Source organism: Camelus ferus, chromosome 29, assembly GCF_009834535.1.
Source record: "Camelus ferus isolate YT-003-E chromosome 29, BCGSAC_Cfer_1.0, whole genome shotgun sequence".
Classification (NCBI taxonomy): Eukaryota; Metazoa; Chordata; class Mammalia; order Artiodactyla; family Camelidae; genus Camelus; species Camelus ferus.
This window is the reverse complement of record NC_045724.1, coordinates 9,516,373-9,534,681: the sequence shown is the minus strand read 5'-3', so window position 1 is coordinate 9,534,681 and position 18,309 is coordinate 9,516,373. Positions and strand designations below refer to the sequence as shown.

The following is an 18,309-nucleotide window of genomic DNA, read 5'->3' as shown; positions in this document are numbered from 1 at the left end:
GCCATTTAAATTTGCATCTAGGATCTAGTGGCTAACATATGATTCTAATTTGATTTAAACAAAGAGGGTCTAAGGTTGGTATTGAGCCTAACGCAATGTTTAAAAAAAAAAAAAAAAAGATGCCAGAATTGTATATGAGGAAGTCGGCTCCTGAGGTTACTGACAGGGAAGTTGAAGGACCTCAGGATTAAGGTCAAGGGTGGTGCCATCTACACCTCATTTGAAAACAATTGGAAATAGCAAGGTGGTTACGTTACTCACTCTCAAGGATAGACCTCATCAAGGCTGGCTGCTTGCCTACTTTGGGGAGGGGGAGGGCAGGATTCTGCCTGCCTTCAGGGGTGACTTTCTCACAGTTGTACCACAAGTCTCTTCCCACCCCAACCCCATTCTTCAGAAGGATGTGTAAAACCCATAGATAGAGCATCGGCATTCATCGAGTGTTCCCGTAATACCTAGGAATGTGACATGATGCTTGGTTTTAAGTAACTAAGACCTTGTAAAGGATGGGTTGTGGGAATCTCTTGAAAGGGGCTCCGGTCTCCCCAGCGAGCAAGGAGTCTTGCTTGGAACAAACCGCAGATGTGAGGGCCCTATCTCCACCAGCCCAGTTTACTGCTCTACATAAATAATGGGCTCAACCACTCCCTAATGGCCTGATGAGTTATTGTCCTTTCTTGGGCCTCTAATTGTACCATCTCGACAGGACTCAGGAATGTGAGAGGACACAGACCATTGGATAATGTTAGTTTTTTAAAACACAGTTTTATCCCTGTAGAACTGCCTCCCCAACCACATCTGTAAGGATGAAAGAGGGCTTTAAGCACCAACTCAAAGCAATTACTGAGATGCAAATATTTAGCCTTGAAACCTCCCAGACATCAGGACAGTTCTTATTGACTGCCTACAGGAACTTTTAACAGAGTTGTTTTTTTTTTTTTTTTTTTGTCCTAAATTGAATCTGATTCGGTGAAAAATTACGTGGATTTTTTTTCTTCCATGTCGGTATTTCTCATGATCAAATAACCACTTATGTATGTATTGTTTCTTTTTTTCTGATGTCAGTTACAGATGTCAAAAAATACTGGCAAATTCATATATTAATCACTCTCTTAATGTGTTAGATGGGAAAACAGTGTGACCCCAGTTTAACACAGAATTTTTTAGACAGGAAGGAATTAGCACATGTTAGGAAGACGGTGTTTGTGTAAGCTGTTGTACTGCCACTGACATTAATCTCTAGGACTGGAGCTTTCAAAATGGGACTTGGCAATAGGCGAGTTATATTTGTTGAATATTCATTCATAATAGAAAAGCCTCCTAATGCCTCATTTATATTGTCATTTAAATCTAGTGCCACTTTAGATTAATTATAATCCAAATTATAGCTCTGTGCACTACAAGAATTAATATAGAGTTTATCCAGATTAATACATTTGCATTGAAAATGTAATATGTCTCTGCCTTGGCTAAGGGGACCACTTTTTAATAAGGGAGTAAACATGAGGAAAGATGGAAATTAACCTTCATTATTGCAATTAAAATTATCCTTTCATTCTAGTCTCATTAGAAAGAATACTGTATTGGTAATTATAATTTAGACTTATTTGGAGTTGAATAACATCTGTTATATTCAAGTTTTATAGAATTCAAACCTTATCAAACACATTGATTCATAAATAACAACTCAGCATTTTGTTTTGTTGGTTTTTTTCCAAGATTTGCTTTGAGTACCTGTGTGCTATTAGATTTTCCTCACTTGTTATGAGTGTAAGCCATTTTACAACCTTCTGTATTTTAGGGACTGAAAATTTATTAAGTAGGCAACATCTGAATTGAAATGAATTATGTCATTTTTATACCCATAATCTCATGCAAGGTAAATAATACCATAACGGACAGATAATCATTGGCTCATCTATTTGGCAGTGCTTATTTGTAATTAGACTTCATTTGTTTAGTTAAAATGTATTAAAGTGGCATTGTTTTTGGAGGATATTGTGATGTCCTCAGTAACCCAAAATGAATTATGAGCTCATTTCAAAATTTTGTCTAGGGTAACAAACACTGTTCAATTCAAGTAAATTTCAGACATAAACTATGAAATCACAAAACTTAAAACCTTCCTGAAATTAATTGGCCTTTATTTAATATATTGCTAGGATATAATAATTCAGAAAAAGACCCCAGAGTTGATTTCCTGTAATTAACCAGGGAGGCCATAATACCTGCGATGGTAACCCTTTGAGTAGGAAAGGCATGTGTGCGTAAAATGTAAGGTCTACCATGTTTGCAAATACTCCCGGTGACCTGTTTGACCTTCAAGAGTCTGCTTTTGTTATACGTTATTACATCTAAGCATTCTCTGCTGCTGCTTCTTATCAGTGACATGCATTTCTGGGGTACCTAGCTACAGTTAGTGGGTTTAGACTTTATTTATAACTTCTTTTCAATTTAAAATAAAATGGTCTTGAGGAAGCTTTGAACTGACATTAAGATCATGGTTTAATTAACCAAGTTAATTAGCCAAAAAATATTGAATCTGGCACATATATTGGGTGTTATACCATAGCCAACAGTGACCGTAATGGCTATGAAATAGTGACCCTAAAACTTAACTCTTTTCTTCATGCAGCTTGAATGTCCTTAAATCCAAAAGCAGTTATGTTATTGATGAATATTAATAAGCATAAAAATAATGTGGATTAATTATATCAAATATGTACATGAGTGTATAGTCTAGTCTTAGTAAAATGTCTCAAACCTTGAAGTCAATGTTTTTCTGATCCTTCATAGTACTAATATTTGAAGATACATGCTTATAAAAATCAGGCCATAGCTATACATTTAATAGATTTAGAAGTTTCTGGAAGGTTTATTCTGTTTCTTATGTTCCAGAAGGACTGCAAGCAACAAGAGTTTTGGAAATTCTCTTTCACCTTGTGTGTGACAGTCTTTGATAGCACCGGGAATTGGACCAACTTATTATTTGGTCATGTCTGATTCTACCATGTACACAAAAGAGTGATATGGAAATATTATTCTCTTAAGAAAGAATTCTTAAGAAAGAACATTATTGGAGAACTTTTTAAGAAAAATCTTCCAGTCTCACAGGAAAAAAAACACCCATACTCTTTTGGTGATTTAAATGACAGTTGTTTTAAGGTGATCTGATACCTTAAGCAGTAAATTCTTTTTGCAAATACTAAGTATCATCTTATTTTCTTAAATGTTTATTTTCAGCAATTCAAAATGATAGCACAAAGCATATTCTGCTTTGAGAATTTTCCCTTAAGAAGAAACACATTTTTTTGATTCCACAATTAATTATGAAATAAACATTCTTGTTTTTGACATTTTTTTTGGATATTGTTTAATCAGTGTAATGAAATTCTTTAGTCTATCTCCAATTTAAGTTCACTCAAACACAACTACAATAAATTATTTTTTCAGATATCTAGAAAGAATCTAAATTTCTGCAAAGTACCTATATATATAGGACAACTGTACCAATTCAAATAAAATCTAGTGTTTGTAAATCTAGAAATCAGGATCAGTGCAATTTGTTTGAAAATGTAGCACTAATTCTATACCTAGCACAAGCCCCAAGGGAATAAAATTACTGTCATTATGTCAGTTAAATTCTATTTTAATTTTGATCTCCTCAGAGTCAGACTTACTTTTAAATTTCTTTCAGAATTTAAAATTCATAAAATTATTTACATGGTATAAAGCATGCATCTCCATCCAGGATAGGAAAAGAATGCATTTTGGGGTTCATTTTTACTTTGTTTCCATAACATCCTTGACCTTATTTTTAAATTAAAACCGGGTTATTTTGCAATAAGGTGTAATTTGTTCATTTATATGAACCGTATGTGGATTGAAAAAAAAAAATCAAGATAAATCTTCATGCACAGCATACAATCAGATTACGCCTAGACTCTATATTTACGTGGGGTCTGATAGCAATCAATGGTTTAGCTTCATTGCATTTCAAGATGTATTTGCACCCAGTTGTCCAGTGATAGTGTCCTCACCCTGGAAATAATTTAGTTGCAAATTGACTGGAAGATGGTGAAAATTGAAAGTTAAAATTAGAAATACTCATAATAAACAGCAGAAAAAAGGTCAGATGATGCCGCGCTATGATGAGATTGGAATGGCTGGTAAATGAGGTTTTGTGTTTGTCGTGAGATGTATGTGACATGCCTACCCAATGTCGCTGTGATATCCAGCCTCGCAGAGGAGCTTATTGGGAAAATTGATGCTAGAAAGAATTTTCTGTTAGATCAGGAAATTAGACTCACACTCTTTCCTTTGATGTGTATGAGCCTTCTATACGTTATGTTGCTCACCTAGGCAAAATTTTAAACCGTCTTCTACACCAAATATACAGATTAACCTCATAAAACAATTGTCTTCTTGAGATGTGGACTACAGTGTTTTGTGCACAGCCAACTGCTCAAACATCTGAAGGAAAAAATAAATCACAAGCCACAGTGGCTACGTTACCTATAGTTAATTTTTAAATCCTACATTCACCATGTAAAAACACTGTTTTCATTCCTGATTTATAATCAGTCAGCTCTTCTCAGAATTTTGAAATGTTTTCAGTGTCCCAGAATTTTACAAAAGAAATTGGTAATTAAACATGAGCAAAAAATTAATTATTTTCTAAGTTAGCATTTGTGAACTGGAGTAGGTTGGCTCTCGTGTGATAAAGGCATTCTGAGACACCAGAGAGCATGTGTTATTGATGAATCTTTCAAGGTCACCCAGGGTTATCAAAACATGAGACAGGAGTACATTTTAAAATATCTTTATAAAGTCCACTTGGTTGGTGGACAAAAAGAGATGCACCTTTTGCCTTTTGAGTTTACCATCATATAAAAATCCTTGTCCATTTTTTTTTGGTGATTCAGTGGATTAAGAGTCAGAGCCATTTGAAAACATAATTTTTCAGATTTCGGCATTGTTAGTCTTTTAAAATTGAGATGTTCTATTCTGTTTTGGGGAATCAGGAATAACCACACCAGAAAAGGAGCTAAAAGTCAGTGTGGCAGGGGGAACCCAGCCACTCCTGCTGGCAAAGGAAGAGGATGTGGCAACCAAAAGATCAAAACCTACAGAGGACAATAAATTCTGTCACGAACAGGTAAATGTGCTTTTTATTTCCCTTGGCTGTATCAGCCTGTTTTTTGTTTGTTTGTTTGTTTTTAAATTATTGCCTTTGATAATTTTAGAGCCCCCAACTATTCTATGCTGTTGAAATGTCTGTATACACTGTGATTGGTAAAGTAATTAACTCTTGATGTGACCTTTAATGCTCTTAAGTCATCAAAATCCATTAACTGACAGTGGTCATGTTTATCCAATATTTTCCAGTTCTATCAGTGTCCTTATTGTAACTACAATAGTAGGGACCAAAGTCGTATCCAGATGCACGTCCTGTCACAGCACTCGGTGCAGCCGGTCATCTGCTGTCCCCTCTGCCAGGACGTCCTCAGCAACAAAATGCACCTCCAGCTGCATCTGACGCATTTACACAGCGTGTCTCCAGATTGTGTGGAGAAGCTGCTTATGACAGTAAGGATGCCAAATGTTGATGCATGTGTGACATATCATCCCTGTAAAGGTATCAACACAAAATCTGTAATTACGGACTGATAGAAATTTATTTCTTCTGTGCTATGCCAAGCTCTCTTACTGACCCTGTTGCAGAAATTGCAATTAAGGGCCATTTGTTGGCTCTTGTGCTTAGGGAAAAAAAAAAAAACCAAATATGATACAAGGCATAGCTGATTAATGACAGCTTTTGCAGTCCTATTTTTATAAGTATAATGTTAATCAAACGATTGTTGTGGGCACCTTGAGTTTCATATTTTCTTGGCTATCATTACACAAAACAGGCCTATAAAAACCTTCAAACTATATTTTTAAAAAGAAAAGAAGCATACAGTATCACAACAGCCTTGATCTAAAGTGTGAAGAAAGCATTTTGCCTGTAAGAACCACAGAATGTCCCTGCTTTGGTCGGGAAAATGTACTGGGATATACTACTGCCAAAGGGCGGTGTGATGGAGTCCATGATTTCTGGGGTACCTTTGACATGACCCCCTTTGGTTTTCCCAGGTGCCTGTCCCTGATGTAATGATGCCCAATAGTTTGCTACTGCCAGCAGCTGCCTCTGAGAAGTTGGAGCGGGACACACCTGCAGCTGTCACAGCCGAGGGGTCTGGGAAATATTCAGGTATGCCACCTTCTGACCAAGATCTGTGGAAGACACACCCAGGGGCTGCATCCGTGGTGGTGCTCCAGTATTACTACTATCAAAGATTAAAAAAGAAGGAAGGGAAGAAAATAAGAAAAGAAAAACACAGGAAGAAAAAGTACAGGATTTCCAGAAGCCATGGTTTCTAAGACGTATTTAATATCTGGTTACCTGTAAACTGCCCTTGGGGGACCTCAGTGTCAATGATCAGGAGTATTTTGTGTGTTTCAATTCCTGAACACTATGGCCCTTGGTATCACACTGCTTAGCATACTCTAATTACCTCTGACTTATTTTCTTCCCTATCTTGAAATTCCTTGAGGTCAAGGGTGATTTCTTATTCGCCTTTATACCCCTAGTGCCCACAAGAGTGCTTGCCACACAGTAGCTGCTCAACAAATATTTCTTCAAAGAATCAATGAAGCAGAAACCTTTCTTGACAAGGTTTTTTTTTGGCTTTTAAGGTGTGGGCTTGCCTCCTCCCATCAGTGATGCTTATGCCTCCTTCCCCACAGGTGAAAGCCCAATGGATGACAGAACTATGGTGGGTCTTGACGATTCCAAGGCTAGCATGGAAGTAAAGAGTGAGGAGCAGAAACCAACGAAAGAAGCCACAGACATGTTGGAATGGAGTAAGAACAGCAGTAAGGATATGAAAATCTCCGACCCACTGCACGATCAGTTAAGCGAACAGCAAAAAAGGCAACCACTCTCCGTGTCGGACCGCCACGTTTATAAGTATCGCTGTAACCACTGCAGCTTGGCTTTTAAGACTATGCAAAAGCTTCAGATACATTCCCAGTATCACGCGATTCGGGCTGCGACGATGTGTAATCTCTGCCAGCGTAGTTTCCGTACATTCCAGGCTTTAAAAAAACACTTGGAAGCAGGCCACCCAGAACTGAGCGAAGCCGAGCTTCAGCAGTTATATGCCTCCTTGCCCGTGAATGGTGAACTGTGGGCAGAGACTGAAACTATGGCCCAGGACGACCATGCCCTCGAGCAGGAAATGGAGAGAGACTATGAGGTGGACCACGAAGGCAAGGCAAGTCCTGTAGGGAGTGACAGCAGCTCTATTCCAGACGACACGGGCTCTGAACCAAAGCGGACTTTACCTTTTAGAAAAGGGCCAAATTTTACGATGGAAAAATTCCTCGACCCATCTCGCCCATATAAATGTACAGTGTGTAAAGAGTCGTTCACCCAAAAGAACATTCTCTTGGTCCATTATAACTCAGTGTCTCACCTGCATAAGTTGAAAAAGGTCTTGCAGGAAGCCTCCAGTCCCGTTCCTCAAGAAACCAACAGCAGCACAGATAACAAACCCTACAAGTGCAGCATCTGCAACGTGGCGTACAGCCAAAGCTCGACCTTGGAAATCCACATGAGGTCCGTGCTCCACCAGACAAAGGCGAGGGCTGCAAAGCTGGAGCCCAGCGGCCATGCAACCGGCGGGCACGGTGTGGCAGCCAGCGTGAACAGTCCCGGCCAAGGGATGTTAGAGACCATGAGTTTAGCTGCAGCCAGCAGCAAAGATACCCACTTAGATGCCAAAGAATTGAATAAAAAGCCAACTCCAGAATTAATCTCTGCTCAGCCTACCCACCACCCAGCGCAGTCACCAGCACAAATTCAGATGCAGCTGCAACACGAGTTGCAACAGCAGGCGGCGTTCTTTCAGCCTCAGTTTCTCAACCCCGCCTTTCTGCCTCATTTCCCCATGACCCCCGAGGCGCTGCTGCAGTTTCAGCAGCCTCAGTTTCTCTTCCCGTTCTACATCCCTGGGACAGAGTTCAGCCTGGGGCCGGACTTGGGCCTGCCAGGCTCTGCGGCATTTGGGATGCCTGGCATGGCGGGGATGGCCGGGTCCTTGCTTGAAGACTTGAAGCAGCAGATTCAAACCCAACAACATCACGTTGGCCAAACTCAACTCCAGCTACTCCAGCAACAAGCGCAACAGTACCAGGCCACACAGCCCCAGCTGCAGCCCCCAAAACAGCAGCAGCAGCAGCAGCAGCAGGCAAGCAAATCACTGAAACAGGAGCAGGCGCCCCTGGCCAGTGCCGACTGCGCAGCAGCTGCGAAAGACACACCTTCTTACAAGGAGGCAGAAGAGATCGCCGAAAAGCAAGACAAGCCAAAGCAAGAATCTGTAAGTGAAGGGGAAGGGCTCAAAGAAGGCAAAGACGGAAAGAAGCAGAAATCCTTGGAACCGTCCATCCTGCCGCCCCGAATCGCTTCAGGGGCCAGAGGCAACGCAGCCAAAGCATTACTGGAAAACTTTGGTTTCGAACTGGTCATTCAGTACAATGAGAACAGGCAGAAGGTGCAGAAGAAGGGCAAGAGTGGCGAGGGCGACAACAGGGAGAAGCTGGAATGCGGCACGTGCGGGAAATTGTTTTCCAACGTTCTTATTCTCAAGAGTCACCAAGAACACGTGCACGGCCAGTTTTTTCCCTACGGAGCCCTAGAAAAATTTGCCCGTCAGTACCGGGAGGCCTATGACAAGCTTTATCCAATCTCTCCATCTTCTCCGGAAACGCCGCCGCCCCCGCCGCCGCCGCCGCCCCCGCTGCCGCCAGCGCCTCCGCAGCCTTCTGCTCTGGGTCCCGTCAAACTCCCAAGCTCCGTGTCCACCCCGCTGCAGGCCCCGCCGCCCACGCCGCCGCCGCCGCCCCCGCCTCCGCCGCCGCCTCCCCCGCCCCCACCCCCTCCGCCCTCCGCGCCCCCGCAGGTCCAGCTGCCCGTGTCTCTGGACCTGCCGCTCTTTCCCTCCATCATGATGCAGCCAGTGCAGCACCCCGCACTTCCTCCCCAGCTCGCCCTGCAGCTGCCCCAGATGGACACGCTCTCGGCCGACCTCACTCAGCTCTGCCAGCAGCAGCTCGGGCTGGATCCCAACTTCCTACGGCATTCTCAGTTCAAACGCCCGCGGACGAGGATTACGGATGACCAGCTGAAAATCCTGAGGGCTTATTTTGACATCAATAATTCTCCGAGTGAAGAACAGATCCAGGAAATGGCAGAGAAATCTGGTCTCTCTCAGAAAGTCATCAAGCACTGGTTTCGAAATACGCTTTTTAAGGAGCGGCAGAGAAATAAGGATTCTCCCTACAACTTCAGTAACCCTCCCATAACTGTTTTGGAAGATATCAGAATCGACCCACAGCCCTCCTCTTTAGAACCTTACAAATCGGATGCATCCTTCAGTAAGAGGTCTTCTAGGACCCGGTTTACTGACTACCAGCTTAGGGTCCTTCAAGACTTCTTTGACACAAACGCTTACCCGAAAGATGATGAAATAGAACAACTTTCCACTGTTCTCAATCTGCCCACCCGGGTTATTGTTGTGTGGTTCCAGAATGCTCGTCAGAAGGCCCGGAAGAGTTACGAGAATCAAGCAGAGGCTAAAGATAATGAAAAAAGAGAACTCACTAATGAGCGGTATATTCGAACGAGCAACATGCAGTACCAGTGTAAGAAGTGCAATGTGGTTTTCCCCCGGATCTTTGACTTGATTACACATCAGAAAAAGCAGTGTTACAAGGATGAAGACGACGATGCCCAAGATGAAAGCCAAACCGAAGACTCCATGGACGCCACGGACCAGGTGGTGTACAAGCATTGCACAGCGTCTGGCCAGACCGAGGCAGCCAAAAGCGCTCCTGCCCCCACGGTAAGTTCTGGCTCCGGGACTAGTACCCCGCTGATTCCGTCACCCAAACCGGAACCTGAGAAGACGTCTCCAAAACCTGAATATCCCACAGAAAAGCCAAAGCAGAGTGACCCCTCGCCCCCTTCTCAAGGCATCAAACCAGCCCTGCCACTAGCATCGACTTCCTCAGACCCACCGCAGGCCTCGGCCACTCAGCCACAGCCACCGCCACCGAAACCACCCCAACTTCTCGGAAGACCTCCCTCGGCCTCTCAGACCCCGGTCCCCTCCAGCCCACTGCAGATTTCCATGACTTCTCTCCAGAACAGTCTACCTCCGCAGTTACTACAGTACCAATGTGATCAGTGCACAGTTGCCTTCCCGACTCTGGAACTCTGGCAGGAGCACCAGCACATGCACTTCCTTGCTGCTCAAAACCAGTTCCTTCACTCTCCGTTCTTGGAACGGCCCATGGACATGCCCTACATGATATTCGACCCCAACAACCCGCTGATGACGGGACAGCTGCTGAGTGGTTCTCTCACACAGATGCCCCCGCAGACCGCCACCTCGCACACCGCAGCGCCCGCCACCGTGGCCGCTTCCTTTAAAAGGAAACTGGATGACAAAGAAGACACCAACTGCAGTGAGAAGGAAGGCGGGAACAGCGGTGAGGACCAGCACCGTGATAAACGCTTGAGAACCACCATCACCCCGGAGCAACTGGAAATACTCTATGAAAAATACTTACTGGATTCCAATCCTACCAGGAAAATGCTTGATCATATCGCCCGCGAAGTCGGGCTGAAGAAACGAGTAGTGCAAGTCTGGTTCCAGAACACGCGCGCGCGAGAAAGGAAAGGCCAATTCCGGGCGGTGGGCCCGGCCCAGTCCCATAAGCGGTGTCCGTTCTGCCGAGCCCTGTTTAAGGCCAAGTCAGCCCTGGAAAGCCACATTCGCTCCCGGCACTGGAATGAAGGAAAGCAGGCAGGTTACAGTTTGCCCCCAAGCCCTTTGATATCCGCGGAAGATGGGGGAGAAAGTCCGCAGAAATACATTTATTTTGATTATCCTTCTTTGCCATTGACGAAAATTGATCTCTCCAGTGAGAATGAATTGGCTTCTACGGTGTCAACGCCAGTGAGCAAAACAGCAGAGCTGTCGCCAAAGAATCTTCTGAGCCCTTCTTCTTTTAAAGCAGAGTGTCCCGAGGATGTGGAGAATTTAAATGCCCCTCCTGCAGAGGCCGGGTATGATCAGAATAAGACTGATTTTGATGAGACTTCGTCCATTAACACAGCCATCAGTGACGCCACCACTGGAGACGAGGGGAACGCCGAGATGGAAAGCACCACAGGAAGTTCCGGAGATGTGAAGCCAGCTTTATCTCCTAAAGAGCCGAAAACGCTGGACACTTTGCCCAAAACAGCAACCACACCCACCACGGAGGTCTGCGAGGAAAAATTTCTCTTTTCTCTCACCAGCCCCTCGATACCTTTCAACGATAAAGACGGTGACCACGACCAAAGCTTTTATATCACCGATGACCCCGACGACAATGCTGACCGCAGTGAAACGTCCAGCATCGCGGACCCGAGTTCGCCAAACCCATTTGGATCCAGCAATCCTTTTAAATCCAAAAGTAACGATCGGCCAGGTCACAAGCGTTTCAGAACCCAAATGAGCAATCTTCAACTCAAGGTTCTCAAGGCTTGCTTTAGTGACTACCGAACTCCAACCATGCAAGAGTGCGAAATGCTAGGGAATGAGATTGGTCTGCCCAAACGCGTGGTCCAGGTGTGGTTCCAGAATGCCAGGGCCAAGGAAAAGAAATTTAAAATCAACATAGGGAAGCCTTTCATGATCAACCAAAGCGGAACGGAAGGCACCAAACCAGAGTGTACCCTCTGTGGGGTGAAGTACTCTGCCCGCTTGTCCATCAGAGATCATATTTTCTCCAAACAGCACATTTCAAAAGTGAGGGAGACCGTTGGGAGTCAGCTTGATCGGGAGAAAGATTACTTGGCCCCGACGACCGTTCGACAGCTGATGGCACAGCAAGAGCTTGACCGGATCAAGAAAGCCTCAGATGTTCTGGGCTTAGCGGTCCAGCAGCCGAGCATGATGGACAGCAGCTCCCTTCATGGCATCAGTCTGCCAGCAGCCTATCCAGGACTCCCCGGCCTTCCCCCAGTCCTTCTCCCTGGAATGAACGGTCCATCCTCTTTGCCTGGATTTCCACAAAATTCAAACAGTAAGTCATTTCAAGGAGAGTCAGTCTAATTAATTAAGTGATATTAGGCAGCCAATGACCTGTACCAAGAACAGGAGACATTGGATCTCTCTTAATTTCAGTAAGTAAAACCATTAAGTTATTTGAAATATATATTTCAGTGGCATAGTTAATAAGTAAGCCAACCTGAACATAGGCAGAAAAATAAAGACCAGGTAGATCAGCCAGAAATATATCATTAATATCATTACATCTTTATGTCATAGAAACATTCCTTTTATATCCGCATCGCAAAACCAATTTCAAATGGCATTTCAGTACAGACAAGTGGCACAAAATCTGGGATACATATTAAGAAAATGAAGCATTAAGTAATACATTAATTGGCATCTTAATTTATGTTATTTCCAAGGGAGACTTTTTCTTTTTTGGTTTTGTGCTTTTGGGGGGTCTTCTCCCCCCATAAATACCAGGAAGTTCAAAAGCTGGGGGCCTTCTAGATACAGGAATTCCCCCACATTACACCTCGCAGGTAATAAAGCTAATATATATAGAAAGTTTAACTACTAAAAATATGACTTCTGTGACAATTTGTAATTGAGCATTGCTATACGATTTTGCTTTCTGTAGCAGCCATTGTTACTTACTATTTAAGTAAATTCTTAACCTTAGAAACAAATTCGTATTACTCCATGCCTTTCTACCACCACCCTCAGCCAAGATTTCTGATTAAGACAAAACAAAATGGTAAAGTTGTTTGAGGCAATCCCAGATGGCGAATCCAGCTCTCTTGTTTATGAAGGGAAGTGCAGTTTGTACAGTTCCGATTTTGTGAGTAAGTGTAGGTAGCCAATTATAGCAGGTTGAAAAAAATTGAATATAATGTGGTAGGCAGTCATGTAGCCAAACATACAACAAACGTTGTATATTATCCGAAATAGAAAAAAATGATTCTAGTTCCTTCTTTAAAGTCTGTTTTATTTTCCAAATTAACAGTGGTTTTTTTTCTTTCTAAAAGGAAATCATGACATTCCAAAGACACATCTAGAATGAACCAATTACATACTATCTAGAAAGTTCCCAAAGCACAAAAGGAAAGCTTTTTTCATTTTCCCAAATTGGACTTTTACATAAATATTAAACGTCAATGTTATCCTTCTCTTAATGGCAATTTTTATTTTAATATGCCTTTGGGAGATATTCCTATTTTAACTTTTATCTTGGGAGACATGAAAACAGCGATGTCACATGACCTCTTAGCCACTGCCAGCTTCTCTGGTTCCCTGTCCAGAATGACCTGTTGGCATTAGAGAGAAACAGAATGGCTCTACACATATAAAGAATTTTACCAAGAAAATTTCTGCAACATCCTTTCCTTGAACTATCACACCAGCTACCTTCCCCTGCCCACCCCTATTCTTTGGGCTTAATTATCTGGATATTCTTTGGGCCTTAAATATTAAAGCTACAATTATGTGTTTTGTTTGTACCTTTCAATTAAGTCAAATATAATTAGTTTAAGAATAATACGATGGCTGTATTTTTTTTTTTTTTTTGCCTATGGATGTATTAGTCTTCTAGTCTCACTTTATGTATCACTGTGATTATTAATTGACACCTAGAAAAATGTCTTAAGTGGAAAAACTCCTATATGACCAGTTATGTAAAATAGTCTTTCCACATAATGTCTAATGTGGAAAATGCCTATGAACACTTAATGTAAATCTTACAGTTTTGTAAAATAGAGTAAAATTTGGGCTAAGAACAGTTCAAGTCACAAGTCAGCTTTGATTGATGATGCCCGTGTAGTCACCCCCCACAAGCAGTGGTCAGTGCATCTTATTTTTCTCTCCACTGGATCAAAAGGCCTTTGCGTGGACAATGGGTCCTTTGCTGACTGCCCTTTGTGTTTTTCACTCTGAAACTGGTACCCAGAAGACCTGTATTGAACAAAGCCAGGAGGGAGGAGAGAGAAGGTGTTTATGAAATACTTAAACAGCCTAACCTTCCTCCTCATTCTGCACACCATAAAAATAAGTTACATCCTCCCCCTGAAATACGGGCCTGTTTTGTAAGTATCAGAATTGTGAGAAGATGTTGGAGGCAGGCCCTCCTCAGGGAGCACTATCTCAAAAAGCAGCTGGTACTGCGGACCCCTGCGCTGTGTATCTGCTGCTTCATTAAATCATGGACCAAAACAGACTAGAGTGTTATAAAAAGAAAGGTCCATGAACATACCTACTGGAATTTGCAATTCCTCTTAAATTAGTTCTTTGTTTGTAATGGAATTTAAACATTAGCACAGCAGAGTTGTCAGCAGGATCCCACTGGAGAGCCTGAATTCCCACACTTTGCGCTCACATCTTTTTTAGGTTAATTTATCTGTGGTGGGTCATGCTGAAGAGTTTAATCACCTCATGGAGTAGAGCTGTGGTTCTCCATCTTTCTATCAGCATCTTTCTACTGTATTATTTTTCATCAAACAGGTATCTCCTTTGCTTAATGGGAGAAACAGACATCCCAGCTACTTGAAATCAAAAGGAGAAAACTACTTCTTAAGTAGAATATTCTTGTATTTCTCACATGCCCTGAGCTCTTCTAACAGTTTGTTATCTATATGGATAAACTTTGACAATATGACATGTTCATCTTGGGCCCATTATGTAATGGGATTTAGTTATGGAAAAGTCTTCATTTTAAAGGCGCCCCATCCCTCTAAAGGTAGATTTCAAGGTTTTGTTCCTAAGCAAATCACTACAAAGAGACTCCACTGAATGAGATATGCCATAAAGTAAGTAATGTCTGATTGCAAAGGCTGCACCCCCAAAATTGACTTAATTGCATTATACATGTTCAGTTTTAGCATTTACCAACCTCTTAAATTCCTGATTTAAATACCCATTTTGTTCTTTTTTGGGTGGAATTGCTGTTGTATTTTAGCAGCTTTAATTCTCATAAAATTTCCTTACCTTACTTTCAGGAAATCTTCAAATTATTTAGTCCTTCAAGATCACAAAGACGGCTCTTTCAAGAGTAATACCCATCATGTTTGCTGCTTCCTGAACAATGACTCAGCCCTGTGCTCGGGAGCACTGCTTACTAGCACTCATTTTTTAATAAAAGGAATTATTTTCTGCTAACTTTTGTCTTTTTCTATCATGATCATATGCAAAAAGAGAAAATGTCAATAGAAACTCATGTGCCTTAACACCTGGAAAAAATTAGAAAACTTTACATTTTTACCCTTCAGGACAGTTAGCTGCTTCTGGCATTTTGCTCAAGAGGAATAGGAAAATAACTTGATTTTTTAATTTTTAACTGATTTCCTTTATTGTTTTAAGCAGTGTCTGATTTTTATATGATCCATTAGTTTTTGGAAAAACTGCCTAACCCCATTTCCTTAAATGGAACTTTAGAACATGCCTTTTGCATTTTTCTCATACTTCAGTGTAATTTACTAGCACATTTGGGGTAAATCTAGATACAAGTAAGTCTTTAATAATTTTGGCACAATTGTCCTTGGCCCGTGTACATAATTAGTTTTATTTTTCACTTCAGAGCAGATTTTCCCTCTGGGAGACCTAGATCAAAGAAATTTGGGGAAAAGAGAACACATCTACACTCATCGTGAGATAGGCATTTTCTTTTGGAAGCATGACTTTCGGGAATATGAAGCTGTCTCGGGAAAACAAAACCAAACAAAATGATGGTAGCATGAGATTATCTGTAGAAAAACTTCCATCTTTCAGTGAAATTTCAAAGAATTGGAGTAAGAGTTAGGGAACAGGAAAGAATGCATCTTTGTAGTCACCACCACTTATTTTGTATCATGATTACCGTTCAGTTTTTCTCTTCTATTTCTGGTTTTCATATATCAGTTGACAGCTGAACTTTTGACTGCCGGTTTTTATAAGTTTGTGTCTTTTACTCGTAGCCCCAATGTACATTATTCATTATCTTTGGTCTGTTTCTCTTTTCCTAACATTTTTATTTAACAGTTGATCGTTTAACTTGACTCACTCCTCAAGATGTTGAATTCCTAAAATGCTTATAGTCTTTGACTGTAGTAGTTGGGATTCCTATTCCTATTCCTATTCCTATTCCTATTCCTATTGTAATAAAAATTTTCATTATTTCACTATATGACCTCTGGATAGGAATTTGTAGACCCCATCTGATGGGAAAGCCTGAGCTAAAAATTCACTACTTATCTACGCACTTTCTAACTAGTATTGCTATTTTTTTTAAGTCTTAGTTCATTACAATTTCTCTTGTCTTAAATCCTCATGTCAGAGGGATGAGCCACCAGTTTCCTTAGATTTAGTGGGGGAAAGCCCTCAGGTGAGAGGGTGTGCAGTTACTGAGTATGAAGTCTAGGTTTACTAGACCCAGAACTAAGGTTGGCTTTATGAATAAGCAAAAGAAGCTAGCTACCAACATAGTATCATTCTAACAATGCAAGGAAGGATCTCCTGTCCTCGGTGAATCTTCTTCTACCTGAATCACTCATGCCTGAAATTCTGTAATTAGGTATTAATTCTTCTGACTTAATCCATTATCCTCTGTTAAGTGTTTAGTGGAAAATAGCATAGAATATCATGAAATCAGAATATCATAGCAGGAAGAAACCTCAAATTATCTAATCTAGTATATACTGATCCTTTTCAAAAAGAGGTGTATTCATATCTTTGGTTTTTTTTTTTTTTCCTTGGAAATAAAATTGTATAGAGAGGGAAGTAAAAAGAAGATCAAGATACCAGACATCATAGTGTAGGAATAAAGGCAAGGGAGTTGTGGGTTTGGATCCCCAAAAGCAATTCCATTATTTTACCATTTTCTCTAAGGCTAAGTCGCATGAATCTAAGAAGTCTATCACACTAAATTGGATTAAAGATTTGGGGATTTACTCATTCATTGCTACTATATCCTGGGAAATCTTAAGCCATTTTCATTTAAATTTATTTCAAATATGTTAGCCGTTCTTCTGTAAAATGTGGATACTCACTATATTTCTCTTGGATGTACAATATTATTATTTTCAAGGATTGTTTTTTCCATATTTGCATAGTTTACCATTTACAATTGATCCAATTAGACAGGAAGACAAATTTGAGTGGCAACTATAATATTTAGCTTCCCTACCGCACATCTACCATCAAGTTGTAGATTTCTCTCTGTCAAGTCATTTCACAGCCCTAGGACTTGATTTTCTCCCCCAGAAAAATGGAATTTTTAGCATCTGTCCCCACTTACCATTGAGGATATTGAAAGACTCTTCTCTAACATGATGGAAATTTAGAGACTATTACTGATACAACTACAGAAATTATTTCAAAGCAGGTCGGAGAAGAGTTGGCTGTGGTAAGGTTACTAAGAAGAGCAGCCGGTAATAAGCTAGGCTAATTGACAGTAATATGATCATGGTTAGGGTCAAGTTGAGTGTGATGTTGAGGACTTGAGTGTGTCCTGGATGCTAAGCCTAAGACAAGCTTCCTCCGTTGCATAAAGACCAATTAAGAAACTAAAGTTTTTTCTAGCTAAGAAAATGGAAACACATAGTTTTTGTGTCATTTGTTTTTCATTTTTGAACACTCAAATGTTGCATTTCTCATAGAGGTTAAGACTTGAACCAGTATTTAAAAGATGGTTGTCTTATCTCTTATGATCATTTTCTCTCTAGCTATGCACTAATAACTTAAACTTTATTCACCTTCTCCCAGTTAATTCTTCCATCAGCCCAGTGGGTCTCCATCATGGTCCTTGTCCTGATCACTTGGTGGTGAGCCTTTCCTCCTTCAAGAATGAACCACCACCTAATTAGGCTTCCAGTCTGTTCCTTTGGCAGTCAACTGTGTTTGCCTCTAAAACTCAGAAAGGCACAGACTTTTACAATTCCTTTTTCTATCCTGAGCTCTTAGTTTCTCACCCAGTTCTCCAGCTTATAAAAATGGCTTCATAATACCTTACTACTAGCCACTGCATTAGATCGAGTACTTGAAATCCAGCAAAGATCTCTTCTGTTTCAGTAGTAGTCATACTCTACCCTATGTGTGTCTGCCTAATGAGGTGGGGACCATTTTTGCATACTACAAGCAAACCTAGACGCAGCATGTTTTGGGGGTGATGAAGTTGAGTGTTAATACATTC

General features: G+C 41.3%; 1 protein-coding gene across 4 annotated transcripts in view; it reads left to right on the top strand.

Moving 5' to 3' along the window:
- Nucleotides 1-18,309, top strand: part of ZFHX4 (zinc finger homeobox 4) — a 177,258-nt gene that overhangs the window by 153,960 nt on the left and 4,989 nt on the right. For 3 of the 4 annotated variants that reach the window (XM_032470228.1, XM_032470230.1, XM_032470229.1), the window contains exons 7-10: nt 5,025-5,158; nt 5,389-5,589; nt 6,136-6,253; nt 6,790-12,183. In XM_032470228.1, the coding sequence (XP_032326119.1) occupies nt 5,025-5,158; nt 5,389-5,589; nt 6,136-6,253; nt 6,790-12,183 (5,847 nt within the window). Of the gene's footprint in view, nt 1-5,024; nt 5,159-5,388; nt 5,590-6,135; nt 6,254-6,789; nt 12,184-15,142 lie in introns of all 4 variants that reach the window. The other variant, XM_032470231.1, reaches the window with a different exon arrangement.